At 39.7% G+C, this 24,502-nt stretch overlaps 2 protein-coding genes across 4 annotated transcripts; both read left to right on the top strand.

Annotated features, from left to right (window-relative positions):
• Positions 1-1,775: 1,775 nt before the first annotated feature.
• On the top strand, positions 1,776-11,206 carry pecam1 (platelet/endothelial cell adhesion molecule 1). 3 transcript variants are annotated; one of them, XM_035654821.1, is made up of 15 exons: positions 1,776-1,970; positions 2,086-2,109; positions 3,221-3,514; positions 4,442-4,738; positions 4,824-5,084; positions 5,231-5,515; positions 6,219-6,515; positions 6,595-6,876; positions 7,435-7,567; positions 7,693-7,745; positions 7,910-7,963; positions 8,602-8,691; positions 8,803-8,850; positions 9,445-9,467; positions 10,856-11,206. In XM_035654821.1, exons 1-15 carry the CDS (start codon positions 1,913-1,915, stop codon positions 11,000-11,002), a joined length of 2,346 nt encoding a protein of 781 aa, XP_035510714.1. In that variant the 5' UTR covers positions 1,776-1,912; the 3' UTR covers positions 11,003-11,206. The 3 variants fall into 3 exon arrangements, with proteins under 3 accessions (XP_035510714.1, XP_035510712.1, XP_035510715.1); XM_035654819.1 differs by having other exon boundaries at positions 10,853-11,206; XM_035654822.1 differs by lacking the exon at positions 7,910-7,963 and having other exon boundaries at positions 10,853-11,206.
• Positions 11,207-21,599: 10,393 nt separating this feature from the next.
• Positions 21,600-24,265, top strand: LOC118323735 (protein phosphatase 1 regulatory subunit 27). Its single transcript, XM_035655796.1, has 3 exons — positions 21,600-22,389; positions 22,542-22,692; positions 23,287-24,265. Exons 1-3 carry the CDS (start codon positions 21,954-21,956, stop codon positions 23,405-23,407), a joined length of 708 nt encoding a protein of 235 aa, XP_035511689.1. The 5' UTR covers positions 21,600-21,953; the 3' UTR covers positions 23,408-24,265.
• Positions 24,266-24,502: the final 237 nt, after the last annotated feature.

The following is a 24,502-nucleotide window of genomic DNA, read 5'->3' as shown; positions in this document are numbered from 1 at the left end:
AACCTAGCTCTGATGATCTGCTTTAAGAGTACTCAAGAATACCAAATACATATTAGATATTTATTATATTTCATATATTCATACATTGTATAAAATATGTTATTATTTAAAATAATAAATTGCAAACACTTTGCCTTGTTGGATGAAAATGGGAAGCTAGCATGTTAGCTTACTTGGAACAAACATCCACCCTAAACACACAGTACGTTGGGGTTATTCAACATCATGTTGAATAAAATCTAAAGCACCCTTAACACTACAAAAGTCATATTTAAATCCTTGTTCAGGTTTACTGAGCTTAGTTGAATACTTCAAATTTTACACACTCCACTGTATGTGTTTTTAATGGTTATTATCTTACTTACTATCTTGCTAATGATACTGTAATTAACTGCAGGGTTAACAAGTCTTTGGAACTTGTGTGCTGCTAACCATTACAAGCATTAGGAAACTGCCTGAGCAGACTCTTAACTGATACTTGGTGATACCATTCATATAGTTTGTGTTGAAATAACATGGTGGTCTCCCATCAAGGTCACCTCTGTATCAGCTGGAAAATAAAATCCACCTCCGTACAGCGTGATAACATCTGCTGTTTGTAAAATCTGGCACAAATGAAACTGACTTGGAGCATCATGCAGATAAAGCTGCAGAGCAGACCATGTGGCTTCTCAAGCACCATTTTCCTGTTAGTCTTCAGCAGCTCTTAGTGGTCATAGTTAAGGACTGCAAGGTGCTGCACAGCAGTGCAGGCTTAAATCTGGAATTTGAATACAAATGTAATCACATTCTCAGTGTGTTTGTACAGTCGTGCATTTGTGACAACATAAGCAGAAATTACCATTGCATACTGTGATATTGGCATTAACTGCATATGATATTGGGGGAAATATACAATGTTGAGTGGAGTGACTGTTTTCCAGAGGACTCCCATTGCCCAAGGCTTTTTATTTACATTTTATTTTATTAACTACAGTATTTGCTCTAAGATCAATGCTACAACAATAATACCTGCCAGTCTAGTTTTCTTTAACTGAAGGATGTAGCCATAATAATGTAATCTGACATTGTTGTGTATTTCACCCCAAATTGACCAAACACTTTATCATAAATCATCACCGCACGCTCTGCAGTTAAAGCTTGGCAGTTGCTAAGATCTTAGTTTGTATCCTATAAATGATTCAGTGGCTCCATCATAGTTTCATCTCACGGTTTTAACAAGAGGATACTGAGCACTGGAGGAGGAGAGGATTATGGGGTGGTAAGGTGATAGGCGGTGTTGTGAAAAGACTAAATGTTTTGATTGTGCTTATGCTAAACATATTTAATTAGAGATTGGATCTTGACTTGGGAAATCTCCTGCAGTTCAGTAAATAAACAGCAGATAACATAAACAATGTAAGAGGTGAGATTTCTGGGCCAAGCAAAGTGTAGTGAGGCCTCTTGCATAATTCCTGATGTGTTTGTTGTTTTGGTGGAGAGTAACAGTTTGTTACAGTGTGTGATATTACCAAATGTAGTCATAGCTCAGGATGGTTGTCATTCATATTACGCTGTTAGATTATGTAAGAAACAGCCTAATCGGATCCATGCGGAGGGAGGACTGAAAGAGGGTTGGGAGGTCAGAAGGTTTCTCAAGTCTCTCTGACATTATTCATGAAATGTCTCTCCTCTCACACACTAATAAATGGTTCCTGAGGAAGTAACAGTCATTTCCTGGTCGGCCAAGCAGCCCAAGTGGTGATAAGACAAGGGACACCCCTTTACCACAACCACAGCCTGAAACACTGCCATACTCTCCACCTCTCCCTTCCTATGTCCCTCCTCTGTCCTTTCGACTGCCCCTCTGGCGCTCTGTTTCTTCGGCCCTCTGTATTTTAATCTTACAGCAGGTGAACCACCATTACTCAGGATGGACTCCAGACCCCCGAACCTGCTGCTGCTGCTTCTTACCAGCCTCCTATACTTCTGTAAGGACCCACTGTTGTGCTGCTTCAGGGATAAAGGATGTTGCTTCAGTTAAACCAAATCTCCTGATTCTAACTTTTTTTTTGGTCCCTTTTCTCTGCTTTTCTCCAAACACAGGGCAATGTGCCAGAGTACAGGCATGTAAGTATAACTACATTACACTGACTGTTTAATAATTGGTCTAGGGTTGTAGTCTGTGCAGAAATTAGACAGTTTCAGGTTATCCAGTCCTTGCTGTATTAGACTAAAGCTATTTTTACCTCACACAGTTATTTTTTGCAGGAAATGGGCATTGTACCATGCACTCCTGGCCTCCTTGATTTTTTTTCAAGTCTTTAGTGAGATTCTTTCAAGCTATTTTTGGTTCTCACATGTGAAGCTGGGTAATCTATCAAGTCAGCATGAGTTTGGCTGAACTTCCCAAATTTTGAATAGCTTTCATGAATTTGAATTAAAAGGTTAATTTCTTGTTGTTTTCCCTCTTGTGTCAGTGTTTATCTGCAGCTGTCTGAGAGGAATTATTTGACATTTTGGGAAACACACGTCTCGCCAAGCGTTAAATGAAAGGATTGACACCACTCTCATGTCAGCTCAGTAGGACTACAGCCAGTAGCTGCTTAGCTTAGCTTAGCATGAAGACTGGAAAGGGGGGGGGGGACCAGGGGTTTAATCTTAACCCTTTTTTCAAAGCTTTGAAAACTCTGGAAAAAGGCTAGCACGTTGACTTTGAATTAAGATTATTTTGTCAAACTCCCATTTTCAAGGTCAAGAATAAACTCCCTCACTCTACATACAGTATGTACTATTTGTACTGCGCCTGAGTTAGCACAGTCATTTACTTCCTCAGTCACCTCACTGAGCCCGAACTAACAGCAGTACTTTGAGGATGTGGACTAAGTGATTCTTTCGTAGATGTTGAGGCAGGTTACACTGTGCTGTTGTTGTTGAGGAAGAGCAGAAGATGGGATAAATCAACACAGCTCTCCCAGGGGGGGCGAGGAGGGTCAGATGCTGTTTGTTGAAGCTTTTTCCTTCCTTCAGCTCCTGCTTACTCTGCAGTAGACTGGTGGCCAGGGAGCGCCTTCCTTCAGACTTCACCTTTATTGTGGAGAGAATAACAGACCCTGATTGTTGTATTAGTTGCTGTATTACTGGCTCAGTCCCTGATAAACAAGACATGCAGTCCTAATGATATTATTTCTTTCTAATGCATGTGCATGTTTGTGTGTTTGTGTGATATTTGGATCTACAGCCTACACTATAGATAACGTTGGCCTTACAGTTCAACCTAGCAGCACAGTTGAGAGCGGGACACCGGTGACCCTACGCTGCCAGGTCAGGGTCAGTCATGACAACATCCCTCACCTGACACATACTTTCCAGCTCACAAAGGACGACGTTAAAGTCCATGACTCTACCACCACAGAAGACTCAGTTGTATATAAGCTCAGCCCAGCCAGGGCAGCTGACTCTGGAAGTTATCAATGTCGGGTCATTGTCAAGGAAAAGAGCAAAACCAGCGAGAGCAAAAAACTTGACGTCACAGGTAAAGCTGGAGATTTCATACTGGTACAACATATTTCTCAAACCAAAGTTTATTTGTTTTAAATTAGTTAGCTTTGTTTTTTTATTATTGCTTTTGTCTGACGTAGGTAGTATAACATCAAAATATAATAATATACCTGAAATTCCTCCATACATGAACACGGTTGGAGGGAAAAAGTCAACATATACGAGTTGGACAAAACCAGTGGTGTCTTATTTTCAACTGATAATTCACATTACTGACAACCATTTTCCACAGCACAACAGAGACTTAGAGAAGATGTTAGAATCATTTCCTGCCTTCTAGAGGAGTGGTTCTCAGTATGGGGCCCAAGCAAAATGGGGAATATTTTCATTTCTCTATAATTTATATATATAGTATAATTTGGCTAAAAGTATGTGAAATTAGAGAATGCATAAAAATGACTATTCTGTTCATGGTTTGCACACTCTTCACTGTTAATCTGCCAATCTACAGCATAGACAGTTGTGGAATAATGGGGACCCCTAAGACTACAGCCTATATCAATTTTAGGGGACACTTAAAACTTTAGTTAGATATCAATCACAGTAAACATTCTGGTTGTGTTATTGGTTAAGTTGTGCCACGAAAAATGCCACGATTTCTAAAATACTGCCTTGGTTGGTGTTGTTGCCTTCAAAGAATCTCTAACATTAGTCAGATTGATGGGGAGCTGCTGAAAAGAGCAAACAATAAGCAAAATATTCTGACTTAAAGCTAAATTTGGAAAATTATTATTAGGAATGTAAATATACACACTTTTTAGTTAACAAGCTAAACATGCAAAACCAAGATAAGGCACTTCAAATCCTCATTGTCTGTATATCATAGTCGAGGACGTTCTTTGGTCCTTAAACTGAAACATTCATCATCAAGCTAGAAACCACACTGTTTTCCTCTACTTAGGCCTGCAGACCCCCATTCTGTATCTGAATAAGACTAAACCCTATCAGAATGAGGAGTTCACAGCTACCTGCAGTGCTCCGGGGGAGAAAGGAGCCCTCGTCTTCCGGTTCCACCAGAGATTTAATGAAGGAAATCCTGAGAAGATAAAGCAGCCAGCGTCCACTGGGAACTCATCAGAGACCACACTGGTCCTGAGCAGAGTTGGAGACAGCATCCTGTACTGTGACTATGAAGTCGGTTTGGTTTCTGGGGTCAGACACTCCAACAGCAGCAACGAGATTTCAGTGTTAGTCAAAGGTGATTAGATCAAGAGCTGTTGTATCACCAAGAAAATATCAAATTGTCGGGCACGTGGTTGATTATTCTGAATTGTGTCTTGCAGCACTCCATATTACCCCGATCATGAATGTATTGCCTTCCCCAAATGTGTCTGAGGGTGATGTAATAGAGGTGGTATGTAAAGTGGTGAGTGATCTGAAGAACATTGAAGTATTCCTGACAAAGGACAGGAAGATCCTCAAGCAAGCCTTAGTCAGCCTGAGTCATCGATTCACTGCACAAGAAGGAGACTCTGGGGAGCTTGTGTGCAAGGCAGAATGGGGCAACGTGCAGAAAAAATCCAATCAAACAATCCGTGTCAAAGGTAAGACCTGGATATCCTCTTTCTTATGAAACGTTTAATATTACACTAAGTACCCTCTCATCTGAAGTCTATTCTCAAAGATAAAAAATATGCCAGATATACTGTACATTGTATAATGTTTGATTTTTGCTTTCCCACTCCAACAGAAGTGTTTTCAAAGCCACACCTGACTGTGGAACCCACAGACATATTTGAGGGAGACAGCTTCGAACTGACCTGCTCTGTATCCAGTTATGATCCTCAGAAGATCGAAAATCATACCATGCTGTTCTCCATCTACAAAGATGGCGTTAAACTCAAGAATGGAAATAATTACCACACTAGAGCAGGGCCTTCTGCAAATGGCCACTACAGCTGTAAAGTCCAGGCTCGTTCTCTTACTCATCACAGTTTTTTAAAAGACAGCAAATCAGTTGTTGTTAAAGCAAAAGGTAAGTCATCAAAAGTACAATATTACAATTAACTGGATGTTTTTAGGCAGGCAGCAGGACTTCCTTTGCTAGCAGCAAGGCTCGTAGGGCTGTCAGTCAGTCAGTCAATCAGTCCACCACCGTGGACCAGACTCAACATTTTCCCATAAGATTAATCCTAATGACATTTACACCCCCCTTACTTATCATTCAATGCCACCACAAGACTGATTATCTTTATACCTATTGATGAACTGATTACTTGAAATTGGTTCCGACATTCACAGGGACTCTAGGGGGTTTGCAGTTATCACTTTGATGATCCCTTAACTTCTAATCAAGCACCGACATCAGGTTTTAGTTTGCCCAATATCTGAGTGTCTGACTTTCCCATCAGCCTCACCTGTATTCTGTGTTTAGTGCTAATTAGCCAATAGTAGCATGCTAACACGATAGTGAACAACATTTTTCCCTCTTAAACATCAACATGTTAGACCTTTTTCACAGCAGCCATTTTTACATGAAATAGTAGTGTAAACACAGGTGTTACCTTCAGGTCAGTCAGGTGTTCCTTTTAGCTCAAAGCACCACTCTGCCTATACAGCCTCACAGAGTTGCTAACATGACTGTAAACTCTTATTTATATATATTTAAAATGTTTACTTTTGTTTGTCTGTATCTTGTTCTGTTGCGCTGACTAACAGGTGAATGTTCTTATCCCCAGTTCTTGTTTCAGAACCCATGCTGAGCGTGGTGGGGGGTACACTGGTGCTGGAAAAGCCCTTCCAGCTGATCTGTCACAGTGAAAGAGGCACTCTGCCTATCTTTTACACCCTGCACGCCCCTAACAGGCTGCCTGAGTCCAGGACGGTGAGCAAGCAGTGGGAGCAGGCCATCTTTAACTCCTCAGCCATCTACAAGAATTCAGACTTAAAGAAGTTTCTTTGTCACGCGAGAAACAATTTAAACAAGCCTCCGATGGCCTCAGGACAGCAGCTGCTAGATTCAACCATCATCATAGGTGTGTCAGATGAAGAAAAAACGGGGACGCATTCAAACAAGTTTGTGTTAACTTGGTCTAACGTACATTTTCTATGCAGAGCCTGTGTCAAAGCCAGTGTTGATACCCAGCGTGAGAGATGTCTCTGAGGGTCACGGCGTGAACCTTGTCTGCTCTGTTCAGAAAGGCACTCCTCCCATCACCTTCACCTGGTACCACACAAAGAAAGCGGGTGCTCTTGCTTTCCAGACCACCAAAAAAGGAAGCATGGAAGGATCCTACAGGATCAGCCATTTCAGAGGAGATCACAAAGGAGAATACTACTGTGAGAGCACCAACTCAGCCAACAAAACCAAAATGAGTGATACCGTCAGCATCGGAGGTCAGTGTTGTCTTCAGTGAATAGCAGTGGTGATGGGTGCGTGTTCTTGCCTGTCTTTTTTTGTGAGGATCTATCAGAGTTTTAGAGAGTTAGGGTGTCTTTTGATTTGAGTTTTGACAGGTTTGTCAGTCTGAAGGCAAATGTTGTTTTTGAAGGATTTAATCTTGTTGTAAAACCCATAAGGGTACACAGATTGTTTTTGACTCAGCGTTTATTGGAATAATAGACCATCTAGAACATAAATAATTGAGTAAGTCTGAAGTACAGATCCTGTGGCATTTTTGACATAAAAAATCTAAAATAAAATAATAAATACTTTAATTTAAAATGGGTGCTAGATTAATTCGCATTTTTGGCATCCAGCTAACGCTCTCATCTTTGCTGTGAGCTGAGGTGTGGAATGACTGAACTGACATGATTATAAAATTAAATGATTATTTATGTTTCCCCACCAGTGAAAGGTAAACTGCAGTAACCAGAAAAGTGAGAACATTTTGAATGCTCTGTATAATTAATTTATAATTCAAACCCATCTGTATATTTCATTCTATTGTACAGTAAAGCTGGCTGGCTGGAAGAAAGGTCTTATTGCAGCCTTCTGCATCCTGTTCATACTGGCACTGATCCTTGTTATCATCTTTAAAAGACGTCTCCTAAGATTTAAGAGGAAAACAACTGCCGAGCTGTCAGTGTAAGTAATATTTTTTAATGTTCTTCAACTGTGTTTCGAAGGTAATGTGCACGAGTAGCATGGTGACGCCCATACGGTTTCCTGTTTTAAAAAGCTGATTGTGTTTTTTGTCTACTTCATCTTAGGAAGACAGCCAGCACCAATGTGGAGCGACTGAGCCTCACCCAGGCTGTCAATGGTAAAGTCTATAATACTAACACAAATACTCAGAGCAAAATATGCATTAAGAACTTAATTCAAAAATGTTCTCTTTGTTTACTGTTCATTGTAAAGCATTAAAGTAGCAGTGCCGTAGATTGTACCAATTCAACAACTGAGAGTCTTTTTGGCCTTTCTGTGTAGTTACTCCAGGCATGATAGGAAAGAGTGTTTGGAGTGATTACGTATCAGGCTCTGGTGAGTAGAGTGTATGGACAGTATTTAACTTTATTCACATTTTATTAAAAGATGAGGGTGGTGTTTTTTTTTTTTTGCATTTTTCTTATTGTCAACAAATCCTATGAAAAGACCAAAACCAATATTGTGTAAGTCCACCTTTGAACACTCTCTGACTTCCCTATCCTGTCTGTGATCCTACCCTACCTACTGGTTCCTACTGAAGACATAAATCTTAAAAAACAAATCATAAGTACATTTTTCCTTTGGTTAAAAGGTTTAAGTCATTTCCTATAACAGCTGGTTACTGTAGTTTTTAGAATTTGTCGGGAACTATTTTCTGCTGCTGACACATTTTGGTTCACTAGTAAAGAACCATGTTACCCAGTGCAACAGTGCGGCTCATAGATGTGTTTTTAAAAGTTTCTGTACAACAATGGAGCTCCATGGCACAGAGAAATAAGATATATGAAACTTTGGCGTAGCAGACAATACATGTTTGTAGGCTCAATGGTTGGTTTTGGTAATTTCATGAAAGAAACATTTAGAATATCACCAAGCTTATTATTTAATGTGACTGCCATACTGTGTGATTTAAAATAAAAGGCGAAGCTATGACGTTTAACTTTCTTAGTGCTTGCTGCTGTGTTGCACTGCAGAATCTGATGACCAGAATAGTGTGACCTCTCCAGGAAAGCCAGAACCTCAGTTCATTGAGGCGCCAACCAAACAGGCAGATCCTACGGGCGGTAAGACTGCCTATGAAATTTCAATATTTTAGTGTACAATTACACCGCCATTGTCATTTTGATCTTTAAAACACTGTCTAAAATAAATTATTACACATTTTTTTGTGACAGCTCAGGGCACAGACGTTGCGTACAACGAAGTGCGGAACTCCAAGCAAGGTATGACTAACATCTTGCTCTTCATTCAAAACCTCCTTACATTACGCAGTGAAAGAAATCAGGCCACTGGCTGACGTTTGAAAAAAATAAGTGCCAGGAAACAGGATCAACTCCAACTGTAAACATCTGCATTGTTAGTGAAAGAATGTCCCATTAAAACAGAAGGCTCAGCCGCCAGGTGTCCACTTCCTGCTTTCGTCAAAGCGAACTTCCTGTTCTAACAATCAGAGCCAAACAGTGTGTACATCCGTTAAGACTAAGAGAGCAACACGCTCCATTGTTTGATACTCATAAGGGAAACTCTTGTCCATTGTTCAGTCATTTTCTCCTAAGAACTCCCAACAGTTTAAATGTCATCTGTACTCAGACCGAACAATGCAGAAGTAAAGGAAAACACAATATCAGGCTTGTTTTTGCCCTTATAAGACAAAGACTTTACTAGCATGTACATATGAGTGTGAGTGTGTGTGCCGTGATAAGCTCTCTGTTTCCTGGGATCTGATCATGGGGGTACTGATGACTATACAAGCCCTGCTTTAATCCTCTGACTCCTCTTTTGTTTCCTGAGCTTGTCCTCTTGCTGTGTTTTTGCAGGTGTCCCAGAGCCGGCTGAAAGTGTAGGTAGAAACACACACATCACGCACACATCACGCACACATCACGCACACATCATGTACAGATCATGTACAGATCATGTACACAGTGCATGCACATAGGACAAACAGGACAAACACATGCTCATGGATCTGTTGAGTCTTTGTTCAGACCGCTCACAGACAGACACAATAGACACAAACCCTGTGGAGTTTTTATTGTTTGTAAACCGGTAACTGAAGGTATTAACATTCAGTAACGCCTTATTTTACTTGTTTGTACATTTCTGATAATAATTAATAGGATATTAATCATTATGTAGGAAGTGTCCTGGAAATAACCATGCAATCTGGCACAAATTATGTGTAATCATTGCACTTAATCAAACTGGAGTCTATTAGTCAGTACACAGCGGGTCAACTGAACGTGAAAAATAAATCTACAGGCAAACATACAGTTCAACATATATGAGGAATAAAGTTTCCTATAAAAGATGAATGATTATACATTTTCACTTGGGTTCCAAGGAGATTTCTTCAGGAATCAACATCTGCTCAACTAACCAAGCTAACCATTTCTCCAGGGGTGGCAATGTCGGTCCACCATTCGTCTAGACTGAAATATTTCACAAACCTTTACCTGGAATGCCATGAAATGTTGTACAAACTTTACAAAAATCCTGTGTGTCCACAGGATGAATCCTACTGTCCTGACTTGTAATCATGAGGTTCGCATTTTAGTGAAATATCTGAAACTGTTGGATGGATTGCCATAAAATTTGGTACACATGTTCATGTCCTTCTCAGGATGAATAACTTTTCATGACCCCTTATTTCTTCATCAGATCAAAATTTAAACCTGCCCAACACTTTGATTTGTGACTAAATACCCATCAGCCTCAGCTGTACTGTGTTTAGTGCTAATGTTAGCATGCCAACATGCTAAACTAAGATGGTGAACATGGAACACAACACATTTCTTCTGCTAAACATCAGCATGTTAGCATTGTCACTGTGAGCATGATAGCATGCTGATTTTAGCATGTAGGTCAAAGCCCTGCTGTGCCGATGTGCAGCCTCACAGAGCCGGGCGGCATGACTGTCGACTCTTGTTTCAGTATAATTTGTAACCGTTTTTCTACTAAACTTTCTAGAAATGATTAGACAGGTTTTAGGAAATAACAGACTCGTAAAGTGAAGTGTTATCCAACGCTATGCTTTGTTATATATTTTGCTTTGTAACTATTGTCTATCTGCATATTCTCACTACTTTGATAACTTCTGCTCGAGACAAATGAGTTGATGTCATGGTATAAATCACAGATAGCTAATTACAAGCAGTCTGTCTGTCCTGCTGATTGATTGAGTCATGGATGTCACACAGTAATCTTTTTTTGCCCCCTTCTCAGCAGGGGTCCGTGGAGTATGCACAGCTAAATCGTGATGTGGCTCACCACAGTAACCATGGTGACCACAGTGTCCAGGATGACCACAGTGTCCAGGATGACCACATGACAGACAACAGTGTTGCCAACAACACTGCTGACCACGGGGAATGAAAACATGACCCAGCGCCAGTGCCCAACAACAAGAATATTTATTCCCTTATTTATCCGGCTCGTTAATGCATCTGGACCTTAAACAGCCCTGAGCAATAATGTCCTTTTTTGTGATTTTTTTAACGCTTTGCAAGAAACATCCCACACTGAAAATCCACTTGCTTCACCTTTGCAGGGCAAATAAAAATGTTTTTGTTAAGTGAATTGTTTTTCTTTCCTTCATTGGTTGTTTAGTTGCCAAGACACAGAGAGAGGATGTGTTGTGATCCCAAAGGAAAAGACATTCAAGTCTGTATCCTTCCACTGATGACAGCGGTGACAGAATGTGAATGGGAAGAGAGGTCTTTGAAGTGAGGTTGGGAGTGAGTTCGTCAGCCCGCTCTGCTGTGTGTGATCAGTGCTTCCTGTTTGAACCACTAGAGGACAGACTTCAGGCAGCGCCGCATGGAAACTTAGTGCCATCTGGCTGTGATCTTTCTTACTGTAAGAAGGGCTTTCACTGTGTTGTCAGGAGATATCAGTTTCATTTTCCATTATCGTTATCATTAACGTTTAATTGAATGACATAACATGAGTTATTCAATGTATCCACACACCAGTATGTAAATCTCTTGTTGAGATGAACATATGGTGTATTAATGAACCGCTACACTACATCCAGGTCTTAGCTCAGAGTATAATGTAACCATAGACTGCATGTTGTATCTCATGTGTTGGAAAAGACTGCAACTAACAATTATTTTTTTAATGGATTAAGTCTTGATTACTTTTTGGGATTATTTCAATGTCTGAAAATTGTTTTTAAAAAATGCCACAATGTCACAATTTCCCAAAACCCAGGGTGACTTCAAATTGATTAATCCAGACTCAAAGATATTCAATGTGATTGATATAAAACAGATAAAAGCAGCAAAGTTTCAGATTTAAGAATATATATATATTTGTCGTACTGTTGTAGGAAAAGCTGAGACTTAAATTAAATTAAATTTTATCTTACATACTTTTCAGAGGCAAATATTGTACTTTTTACTCCACTACATTTATCTGACACCTTGGAGTTACTAGGTACTTTACAAATTAATGTTTTACAAACAAAACGTGTAATCAATTTATTAAATATGATGCTGTGCTGTAGAATACCCATGTAAATAACCATAAAATAGTTACATTTGTGGTCCATCGGCTGTAACATTGCGAAAAACGTGAAAGACCCTATCTACAGCCAGTGGTTAGTTTGTCCATTCTGAGCTACGAGAAAGATGACAGTTCAACATGGTGGAGTCTATGAAAGGCGACCCACAGTGTCTGTAGATAAAAATGGTTCATTCTCAAGGTAACAAAAACATAACAATTCCTTTATTCAGGTAATTAAACACTAATGTATATTATATTCAATTTCTGGCAATAGTTTCTCCTTAATGTAACACACTGGACCTTTAAAGTAAATTGTGATTTTGAGTATTTTTACTGAGCAGTAAGTTTCACTACTTCTACTGAAGTAAAAGATATTCATTCATATTCATTTTATTATATACACCTGTGCTTTTCCTGACATATAAAAATGTCTTCCATAAAAAGGCCCATTAGCCATATGCAGCTAGGAAAATAAAGATTTCTACTATAACTGTATGTTGATGTTGTCACATAAAATCTAAAATTTTTCGTGATTCCCATGTATTTTGCTTTTTATTTGGCTCAAGTGCTTTCAAAGACCTGTCGAGTGCACTGTCGTCTTTTTCGTAGCTTGACATTTTGTAGATACAAGGTTTTCACCTGCAGGTGTAAGGTGAGACAATTACAAAGGTTGTGCACTAGACCTGAATTTTAGGGGCACCCATTGGGTTCAGCCAGTTCATGGCAACCGCTGTCGACAGTCTGGATTATGAGGATCTGCATTTCATCAGGAAGCTGAACACTGAACAGCAGATCATATCCATGTGGGAGTCCTGACACCTGACACCAGAGCTAACACCAACAGCCTGCCACCAACTCACACGCTTTCATCTCCATTCTTAGAACAGACGAACATATAGGCCGATCTATGCAGGAGATGAAGTGCTCGTCTTCATTATCTGCCTGCCTGGAGTGTGTCTATGTGCTCATGTATGTGTGTCAGAGTCACAGAAGTGTCTGATCTCTCCTCCTCCACCACTCTAAGCTTTGTTCATCGCTGCTGTAGTGCAAAGTGTTTATGAATGTGTGCACAGTATGTGGCACCAGGGTGTGGTACAATATTTCCAGAGTTTGCACCATTCCCTCAGGTCCCCCAGAGCTCTCATATGCAGATTGTTATGGCCTCTGTGAGGTCCTCAGAGGTATCTGTGAATGGATACAGCTTCAGCTCTGAGGTGCCAAAATGAAAACTCACTCTTGCTCTGACGATAGGGCTGCCTCAGTCAACTCATGGTTTATTAATCATATTACTTAACCAGGAGTCTGGACTTGACAGGAGGGAACAGCATATTCTGAGACACCCAGGAACTGATACTGTGTTACATCAGGAGTGTAAGTTATACAGTATCAGAGTTGTTAGAAATAGCCGGTTGCAGTATAATTAAAGAGTGGGCAGAAATAGGCACAGCCTGATTGGTTTTATTTGTGGATGCATTTGACCAAAAGCCAAAACCGCAACATCATGTAATTTTAACCAGTGTGTTCGCAAGGGCTGCTCATGTCCTTTGAGTGCATTCTTATTTCAGACACGGTACGCTTTGCCCAAGGATGGTGCTGCTCTCCCTTCAAATCATAAACTGTCTGTCAGGGGGAAAGATAGTGGATTTACTACTGTTCCCAAAGCTACAGCGGGTGTGTCATGTGCCCTCACAGACCTTTTGAGATTCATATTACAAGTAGGCACTCACCACCAACCCCAGAGAGTAAGACAGTCACATGATCAATGCTTATGGTGCCAATAGTGTGGTAACCAAGGAAAGGGGCTGGGTTATGTGCATACATATGGTGTCAGATCAGTCCTCTGTCCCTCTTTATTACTTTATTACTTTGTTACTTTAGTACACTGGTCATGTCTCCGTCACGTAATCTGATCCAGCCCCTCCTTTATCTGGAGCACAACTCCTCAACTGTCACTGGCTGCTGAGCTAAAATTAGCATATTGACCCCTGTGAAATGCATTCTGGGAATATCCCATCTTTGACTTGGCCTTATGGGGCCAGCACTGTTTGCAGTCTTCAGATGTAGCAATGAGGTCATCAAGTAGACCTCATCTTTCTTGTTCCTGCAAAAGAACGTTAATGTTCTCAGCCACCGTGTCATAATCCTAAATCTATGTGCTCGTATATTTGCACTTCACATTATAACCATTTTACATTAGTTTATTTTATTCCTCAAATTCTATATATTTCTTTCCTCATTCAATATATTATGCACTTATGATACTACTCATGTAATAATACATTTTTGTATTGTTGCAGTAATGGGAGTAAATGTTAGAATGGTACTTGTATATGGGGCTTTGTTCGTGAAGAATAGACACATAACTAAAAATATATTCACTATCTGCATCAAGTGATTCGATGTAACTCAAATCAGCTTATGCAACAATATTAATCCCCTAACTCCCTGATATTTGTAAATGGAGAAAAATAACAAATGATGAAGACAAATAAGTTGAGAAGTGTCCAATTCAGTGTTTTATAACAAGCATTTTTATTTATATTCAATAACAGTATAATGGGTATATTTGAGGCGGTTATATAACACAACCAGATACATAGTGTATATATTTCCATAGCTACAATAATCAGTTATCCAATCATACATAATGAAACAAGACGAGCAAGACTCTGCACAGATAAGTAGTTACATAAACCCAGTTTATACTTTTTGCCTAAAATGACCTCCAGTAAAAACATTACACGGCCAACCAGCAATCATTCTTTCTAATATTCACAATTTATTGTAGAATATTTGTTATAATGCAAACTATGACCTCGATTCAATATCAAGCCTTCCGACAGACTTACAATAAAAATTAATTGGGAATCCATGGAGTTATTTATCAAAAGAATGGCATTTTATGACCCATTTGTCTTCATACATACCACTCACTGGTACGGGGCTCATTAAAGAGTCGTGCTGAGATATTATGGATGAGTACCTGCAGTAGTGCACAGCTAAAGTCTGAAACCTATTCAATAGTACATTTCTATTAATGTAGAACAGTATTTATATAACATAGATGTTTATATATTGTGTTTGACATCCCTGGTGACAAATGTTGGAAGTAAAGATAAAATGTGTGTTTGTGTTGTAATACCTATTCTGAACATTTTAAATCTTGCCCCTGACGAATACTCACATATTATAATAATCCAAATAACTAAACTGAAAAAACATTTTTAAACAATAAAAACTAAACTGAAACGAACAAACTCACTCTGGAAACTAAACTGAATTGAAAACAAAAGTTGAAAACAAATAAAAAATAATAAAAAATACAAAACTATAATAACTCTGCAGTGCAGTATATTTTTTATTCTTGTCACTGACACTTTGCTGTAAAATGGCTGCAGGGTAAAGGCAGCGCAGGCATGTGATTGTGTGAAAGTGTGCTACTCTCCTCTCCTTCATTTGCAGAGTAAATTAGATTTAGTAAGTCCACCTGTTCAATGTCCTCCATTTTTCATTGCTTAAGCTCTTGTAGATCCAGGAAATTAATTCATCGTAACCTTGTACAACCTGGTCAGGGCACACAGCGGGCAGTGAAGGAGGAGGAGGAGGTTCACTCTTCGCTCTTCACTGACCGCTGAGTGAAACACATGCCCTCATTGTGCAATCAGGCATCAAAAAATTAGGCTCACTATGCACAACTTTTAACCCCTGGCCTCCTTTTCCATGGATGCAGGCTTCGGCTAAGGTAACCCTATCCTAGCACAAACAGTCAGCCAGCCTTGGTGCTGCTCCCACTCCCCTCCGTGCTAAGTCTGAGCCCTCTTTCTTTCACTGTGTCCCGGACAGCTGCGGCTCCTGTTTACTGCCTACCTCTTTGCAGGGCAGTGTTCTTTATACTTTGTCATTGTCAGCATCTGTGTCTCTCAGTGGGACAGCAGCTTTTTTTCTCCCTCTTCTTCAATTGGGGCACTGGATGGCATAGGAATAACTATTCTAAACAGAATAAAATCTGTAAACCTTCTCATGGGACTATTTATTTAAAGCTGTACTGGAAGCCTTTTCATTTTGGGCTACACGGATCACTGGAAACTAACAGACTGTTAAGTGTTTATGAGAAGAATGAAAGAGAAAGAAATGTAAAGTCTAGAGGTGCCCGGGTTCAAATGTCTGCCCTTTCTTGTGCCAACATTTAGACTTGGCCTGAGCACTGATATTTCTCTTGGAACAAAAAACACATTTACACTCCCAGCAGGCAGCCTGCAGAGTTCATTCACCTCCACCAGTCTGCACCTGTTATTGTTTATATGGAATTGATTCATGATTTAAAACATTTCAAATGTACTTAAACAGAGGTATAAGTTTTATTTGAGATTGCGTACATTATTCCGTAGAACATCACATTTCGAGACGATAACTATTCATAAAATATTAATTCATAAAAATAGACTGTTGCCTTGATTTTTTAAAGGAACATGCAGGAAATGTTTTTGCTCGGAGAGACAGTTCAGTGTTTGACATTGATGGTAGCTGCCCGCAGCAGTCGAGCAACAATTTCGGTTGGAGTACGGCAACACCACTTGGACAAACCACACACAGAACTGCAGTACACCATACCAGTAGTAATTATAATGTTAATTTGTTGATTATGATTACATTTGCTAATGACTATTTTTCGACTGACGGTGGTTGTTGCCTGTCGCATTTTTTATAATGTATATCTATTATTTGTATATCAATATATTAGGGGGGACATTTTGAGCATATCTGCGTAGTGTCCCCCCCAGTATATAGAATTACTCCCCTGTACAGAATAATTTCTAGCTAATGTAACCACAGCTCTCTATGACCACAGATTAACTCCACAGGAACAAAAAAAAAATCTGCACACCCGATTTAGATAGAAAAAAGACTTAAACGTAGACGCTCTAATAGGACTCTACAGGCTTAGCCAACTATCTTCAAAAACTGAATTACGGCACTTATGGCTACTCCAGTAAATATTACACATTTATAAAGTTGGGGGACTCACAATGAACAGATCTAAAATTGAAGCACAAGTATCCAAGATATCCTGACTTTCCTACAGGTCAAGTTCCAAAAACTATAATGTACATTTTTGTAACACTGTTTGTTAGATCCGACCCCTCACCCCTAAGTGAGACTATCAATGAGTCTACGTCAAACTAGATCTGTAAAATAAGGAAAAGGTTCAAACATGTATATTATTTAAATAGCTTCTGAACAGCATGGTGTTAAAATGAATACATTCCAATTCCCATGGAAACTATGCGCTCATGACTGGGAGGGTTCAGCAACTTAAGAGTCCAGAGGCATGAGAACCACGAGGGCCACGCCATGCATGTAGGGCCAGATGGCAGTTCGGCTCATTTTCAATAGCAAATGGCTCAATTTACTTTTGGTTGGCTTGTGTAATGTGCTCGCTTGGCTCAGTGTGGGGAGTCCTCACCTCACGCCAACTGATCTACATGCACACAAGAATTTGCATTCTCAAATACACTAACTTAGGATGCTGTTACCATTCCCTGGTGTCCATTGTGTTATTTGTTTTCCACTAGAATCACATTTAAAGAACTGCTGGTGTCACTTTAAATATACTGCAGTAATTCTACTGTAGCCATATCTTTAATATATAGCCGTTGAATTGTGTTGCTGTTGTATCAGTTGTATGACAGTAGTTCAACCAAATAACCAACTGGCAAATAAATGGAGTTGCCATAGAGCTGTAAACGTGACTTTAGTATTGATACTAAACAGTAGGGGAAGGGCCTTCGGGATGTTTTTCCCTCCCAGCTGCATTTGATATTTCTAGTACTGATTTCCAGTTCTGCCATGAACGGTGGAAAGTTGAATTAGCAGCAGATTTATAATTAGTGTGATGTTCAGCAAATACCTATTTTTTTAATAGCTGAGACTGAATATCAGGGTCAATCTGCTTCCTTTAAACTCTGCATCACTAACAAGTAACTGACTTTCAGTCTGTTTCCCAATATGGAATCGTCTCCACAGCCGTTAGCTTCATGGTTTCTTTCCCACTGAACGACAGAGGATTACAAGCTCCAGATTTAGATTCCAACTCCCTTTTTTCAGCCCACACGCGTGCCGTAACCAGATACTTTTCAGCCCAAGAGAGTGTCTCCCACTGGGCCTGCTGGGATCCAGACAGAGATTAATTCTTACAGTGTTTACCATCCAGTGATCCAGGTGTGTTCCCATGCTGCCTGCTAAGAAACACGTCACTGCTCCTGTTGTCACCCACGGGACTCCATGTGACCTTGGACAGCAGACTGGTTTCTGAGAAAAAGGCTTGCAAAGCCTCAGAAGACAGGCAAACCAGAATGGGCGGTGGTTTTGTAAAGATACACCTTCCAACAACGTTCACCGTGTGCCCTGCTTCTATTTAAAATTTCTGCTAAGAGTCAGATCAAAGGTGTGAATCTACAGTGTGTTTGTGCATTTGTATAGATTATTCTAACTGAATTTTCACAGATATGACTTGTGTTACACTGACCTTTTTAGACAACAATGTTTATGAGGTTGGCAGCCTGCATTCATAACATGCTATACACAGAAAGGATGCTTCGCAGCTCTTATTTTTAGGTCATGGAGTCACCAACCTACCTCCTACCTGCATCACGTGAATCAGTTGGGTGTAAAGGAATGCATAGCTGGCTTTTTTGTAACACGTATAGCCCAGTGATAAGCCTCAGTGACAAGCCACTATTAAAATTGTCATTCTTTTGGCTTCAGCTTCATGTGTCCTGAACTGTTTGTACCTGAATACCTGGCCGTATAGGGCTGAGGTACTGTAGCAAAGTGATACAAATGGACAGCTGGTGGCACCAAATGACCAGACTGTCACCTGTGTTTTGTTTATAATAAGTAATAAATGTCAGCATTTGGTTGTCTGTGCTGTCTGATTTAAGTCAGCTGTAATAAGGCCCTGATTTTATTCAAGCAAAATTGTACATTGTTTTTACCTCATTTAAATGTCAGAATACACAAACACAAAAAACGGTTTCTGTGAATGAATGTTGAATGTGATATTGTGGCAGATACTGATACTAAATTTGTTTTTGATCCAATATGAAATAATATCCTGCCAGAATCTTCTTGTGACATTTAAAATGAAGTTATACAACTAAAACTTGAATTTTCCTCGGGATAAATAAAGTAACTATCTATCTATCTATCTATCTATCTATCTATCTATCTATCTATCTGAATCAAGTTTTCTTTATTATTACACATCTCGGCAGGTAGAATTAATTTCAGTACAGATGTAATGGCTGTAGCAATACACCACATACAACATTAGTGCAAATATAAAGGACATAAGAGCAAAAAGAAATGACCGGTTGAGGTGTTCTGTTCTACTTCCTAGTGATATGTAAGATGATGAGCTGGGTGGAGAATGTCATCTGTCATACATATACAATGTTTTGCAAGCTATCCATGGCACTTGGTGGATATTTTATAAGTTTATTCCTGCACTTCTTGGTCTGAATAAACTTAAATATATAGACTTTATTTTAGACCAACAAAAAATGCAGAATGTTAGCCCCCGTAGTCTAAATAGAGCTTAGAAACCAAATCTAAATGCTTTAGATATTCATGTTAGGAGATCAAATTTATTGACAATATAATTCAACAGATACCTGCATATTGTCCCCTCTCTCTCCCACTTTCCTGTCAAACCTGGGACTATGTATAGAAAGAAGCAAAGAGCACGCCTAACACAGGACGGTAACAAGCTTTGGTTCTCTTTTCTTCTGGTGAGGAGGTCGCTGTGGAGAGGAGCGAGGGAAGATGAAAGAAGTATCACCATTGCTCAGGGACGCCCCTGCACTCTCTCAACACCATATAAGAGACTGTGAAACCTGATAGCTGCTTCTAAAAGTCTCTTCCTCAAGCTGTGAACATTCAAATACCCTCACTTCAATTTGTCTAGACATTAGCTCTAAGCCTCTTTCCCCTGTCCCCACTGTTTAGAGACCAGTAGTGCAGGGAGGTGATGAATAATAAATTGCTTTGGCATTCAGAGCTGAGGTCAACTCTTACCATGAAAAGAAATTAATTAACATTTCCTGCAGGGATAATCTGAGTCATATAAGCTCCCTCCTCGGAAAATATACTATAAAACAACCCTAAACAATGCCTGATGTTGCAAACATCTTTTGTGTTTGTTATGAAGGTGAAGCTGGTGAGCAGGTGCCCTTAAAGTGATGAATTATATGAAAAAAAGTATGCAGTAAAGCGTTAGAATAGCTGCGAATTTGAGAGGAGATCAAGTTCTGGAGCAAGGTCAAACCTTAAGTGGTTGGAGTTGTGGTGAGAAAAAAAAACCTGAGGATGGCAGCTACGCTATTTCCTCTGTTACATTGGCAGCATCTGTGAAATGCCCAAGTCCTCTTCCAAAGGTTTTGGGAACCAGTTATAGCCAGCTCTGACCATCTTAGAAGTCTGTCTGGGGACAGCTGGTGCCACCAGCGCAATGTTACAGCATCATTCAGAGATAAAATTATTATTCTTTCGATTATTCTTTGGAGATCAACAGGGTCGATATGATTTCTGATAGATATGAAGTTGTCATTTTTCTGCACATATTGCAGCGCATGTGAGTGGGGTTCAGTGTCGTAAATAGCCGCCTTTCTGGCAACCATGTGACTTTTCAGTGGCATTTGAGGGGAGAGGTTACATTTTAGTGGCCTTGCCCCCTCAACTGGTCGACTACACTCTCACACACAACCTCCTCAGTGGGCGACTTTTATTGGTGTATCTGGTTATGATGCAAAGGGCAAGTGTCACATGACATATGACAGGTCAACGGGGAACACGAGAAAGAACGTGGATGAACGGAGCAAAAACACTCGAGACATTACTTAAAGCTCTCCTGTTTCTTCTAAAAGTAAAGACTATGTAATAGATGTGTTTTTGAAATCAATTTCTAATGTGTCAGGTCTAACTTTACATTATATCATATATCAGGTGTGATGCAAGCAAACAAATCAACAACACATGCCAGAATGAAATCATGTGCTATTACTGGTAGCTGTTGTTTATTTGTCCTGCAATACATCTCTCTCATTAATAGCAACAAAACAATGTGATTCACAGAAAACTGACGCATATAATTGCTTGTAACAGCCCAAAAATAGGGAAATAACTGTGCCTTAAGCCTCCTATACATCTGAGGTATAGTCTCCCGGTTCTGGGAATATCTAACTCTGATAATAGTCATAGTTGTTTAGATGTTTATGTGGGAAGAGGTATGTCTCAAGCAAGAACATTTTGGTTGTCAACATTTTTTATGATCTAGGGGTGTGTGCAGTGTCAGTGGGCATGTGACCCCACAGTGGGAGGAGCCGGACAAGGGCCACTCATTTCTAAGCTGAAGTCACTGGATATTAGGCCCTAAAATAGCCCTACAGAGGGTATATAGGGGTCCTCTCCCATTTGCCCCACCAGACAACGGTTCTGTGCAACAGCAAACACACTGTGTGAAAAATTATTTGAAATTCAGACTCGAGAGATTCACAGCAGGCAGCAAAAAGAGGACCTTACAAACTTAAAGGAGACTGGCACATAGTGAAGTGAAGGACTTGAGAAGTGTTTGTATTATACTGTAACAGCAGAAGATACTCCAGCTGGAAACTAAAAGGATAATAAGCAAGCAAGGAGAGTGGAAAAAGGACACACGGTGAAGGATACTGCTCTTCTATTGGATTGGTGCTTTCTCTTGGATTTCTCACTTCTCTCCTCCTGGGCTGACAGCATAGGGGGAGGCAGATCCACCGCAGGGATGAAGTACAACTACCATATACCAGTGTCAACGTACACACGCAGTTCACAGTACACCCCAACATACCACACACCTACCTATCACACCCCCTCACATTACACACCAACGCACTACACATCCACATATGCCTCTACAGCGAAGTACACCCCGACACAGTACAGCTCGGCACTTTACACCCCGTCAAATTACACGACCACTTACAAGGCTGCTTCAACATACGTCCCTTCGTACAGCAAAGGCTCACGGTACAGTTCAACACAGCGCACACAAGCACAGGAACGTCCTGCACCTGTAATACCTGTCACACCTGCAAAGAGGACTGTGCACTTCCCCAATGACATCATCTTCCAGGATATTGTAAGACGAGGAGATATGGAGCAAATCGGTCGGTTCATGAGGGCGAGGAAGGTTCGTGTGGATACTCTCTTCCACTCAGGTAAGTCTCCACAGCTTGAACAGGGATTCATAACTTTAGACTTTAAAATCTGATGTGAAATAAGAAAAACTGTTTAGATGTCACTCACTGACTTGAATTGATTGCATGGCTGTGTGTAGCAGTGCTGAGGACTGATGTAGTCTTGTGTGCAGGTATGGCAGCACTACATGAAGCTGTGCTCACAGGAAACCTGGAGGTGGTGAAGTTGCTAGTGAAATATGGCGCCGATGTTCATCAGAGAGACGAAGATGGCTGGACACCACTTCACATGGCCTGCAGTGACGGCTACCCAGAAATTGCCAGGTGACACATGACTTCTTAACCTTTTAGTCTTGACTGATCCTGCTTGCTTTTAAAGCACACAAACTAGTAAAACAATATTTAATTTTACTATAGAACAAGTAGAGGCAAGTGAAACCACACTAATGTGAAAATGCAATTTTGCACATTTTTATGAAATATTAAAGCTCCAAATCTCCCTCAAAGAGTAAGTACGTTAACTAATGACCTTACAAAGACTTCAGAGCTTGGCTCTAAACAATGAAACATGAAATGGTGACATAATTCAACCATTACAACACAAAACATGGTATTCAGCAGTAAATAAGCCCAGGGATTAAAAGAGGGAAAACACTGGATAAGAAAAAATGTACAATATCAGAATATCATGAGGAGGGATGTTTTGTGTTGAATTATATCTATGAGGAGAAATGAACTGATCCATAATACATACACATGAACTAATACCACTGAATTTTGATAGTTCCCCTTATTCTGAGGTCTCTGAGCTGAGACAGTTAAAAAATGAAAAAAGGACCAGTAACGTTAAACTAGGCCATATTTTCTTTATATCTGGGAACTTCTGTTTAACAATGCTCTGCTTCATTCTTCACTCAGATATCTGCTGGCGATGGGAGCGAGCACAGAGGCAGAGAACGAAAGTGGAGAAAAGCCTGCAGACCTCATCGATCCAGACTGCAAAGACCTGGTCAAAATGTTTGAGGCTGGCTGTGTGTGATTGGGCATCAAATGAACCCAAGAGAGAAGAGAAGAGAAAAACATATTTAACAGTGTACAATACTAAACAAACTTGTAACAGGGTGGAAGAACATAGCCAGAGATTGGGCCGTGTCTCTGATCCTGTAAAGCAAGATGGTGGTTCTGTTTGTTAGTTTCAAAGGTGCAGCACAAATTGCTATGACTTTATTATTTTTTAATTACTGTATAACCTTAAAGTAATGCTCAATTAACCTGTATTTATCTGTCTGGTGGTTTTTGTTCCATTTTATTTTACTTTATTTTGTGTATTTGTCATACTACCAGTATTTCTGCTGCAAATGTTAATCAAATATTATCTTCACTCTCAGATTATGTAACACAATACCAACAATGTGTCACTGAATCTAAATGTCATCTTTACTTGTTGTGTATAGTCCAATTCTAAATATCCATTAATGTCTGAAGAAACATAGATTAATTTCTATCCTCATGAGCATTACAGTTTAAGTATTTTCACTTGTGTTAGTGTCCCTTTTCAAGTCGCTGCACTCAGCAGACTGTAATTACACTATATAATGAATTCACAAAACAGAATTTGAGTTGAGATGTTTGTGTTTTTTAAAGAGAGTTGTGTATCCTCACTGCTGGGCAGGAAGAGGATCAGCCAAATTAATAATTGATACACTGATGGTCAGAAATCAAAAACGTAAAGTGTATGCTGTACAAGCACTTTTATTACTGCAGTATTGTTCCCTAGTGTATTGCTGTTGTTTTCTGTAGTAGAAAAACGAATATCCGCAATGAAAGTCTTATAATTTTCTCTTCAATAATTATTTTTGTACGTTTTCATAAATAAAAAGACCTTTTATAAATATGACTGACTTGCTGTTGTGTGGTCTCTTTAAGAAAATACTGGCACTTTCACCACCATCACTTGAAGCTGTAGCTTTTCAGCCATGCTGTGTGTAAACCATTGCTACTATGATAAAAGATTACCTGTATATATGGCCTAGACTCAACTTTAGTCAGGCATTGAGATAGTACATTTGAATATAACAAAATGATAACCAAATATATTGTAATATAGACAGAGAACATTATTATTATTATTATT

This window comes from Morone saxatilis, unplaced genomic scaffold (genome assembly GCF_004916995.1).
Source record: "Morone saxatilis isolate NCDOM2014 unplaced genomic scaffold, NCSU_SB_2.0 Contig14, whole genome shotgun sequence".
NCBI lineage: Eukaryota > Metazoa > Chordata > Actinopteri > Moronidae > Morone > Morone saxatilis.
Note: the sequence above shows the minus strand (reverse complement) of the source record. Positions and strands in the feature narration are given on the sequence as shown.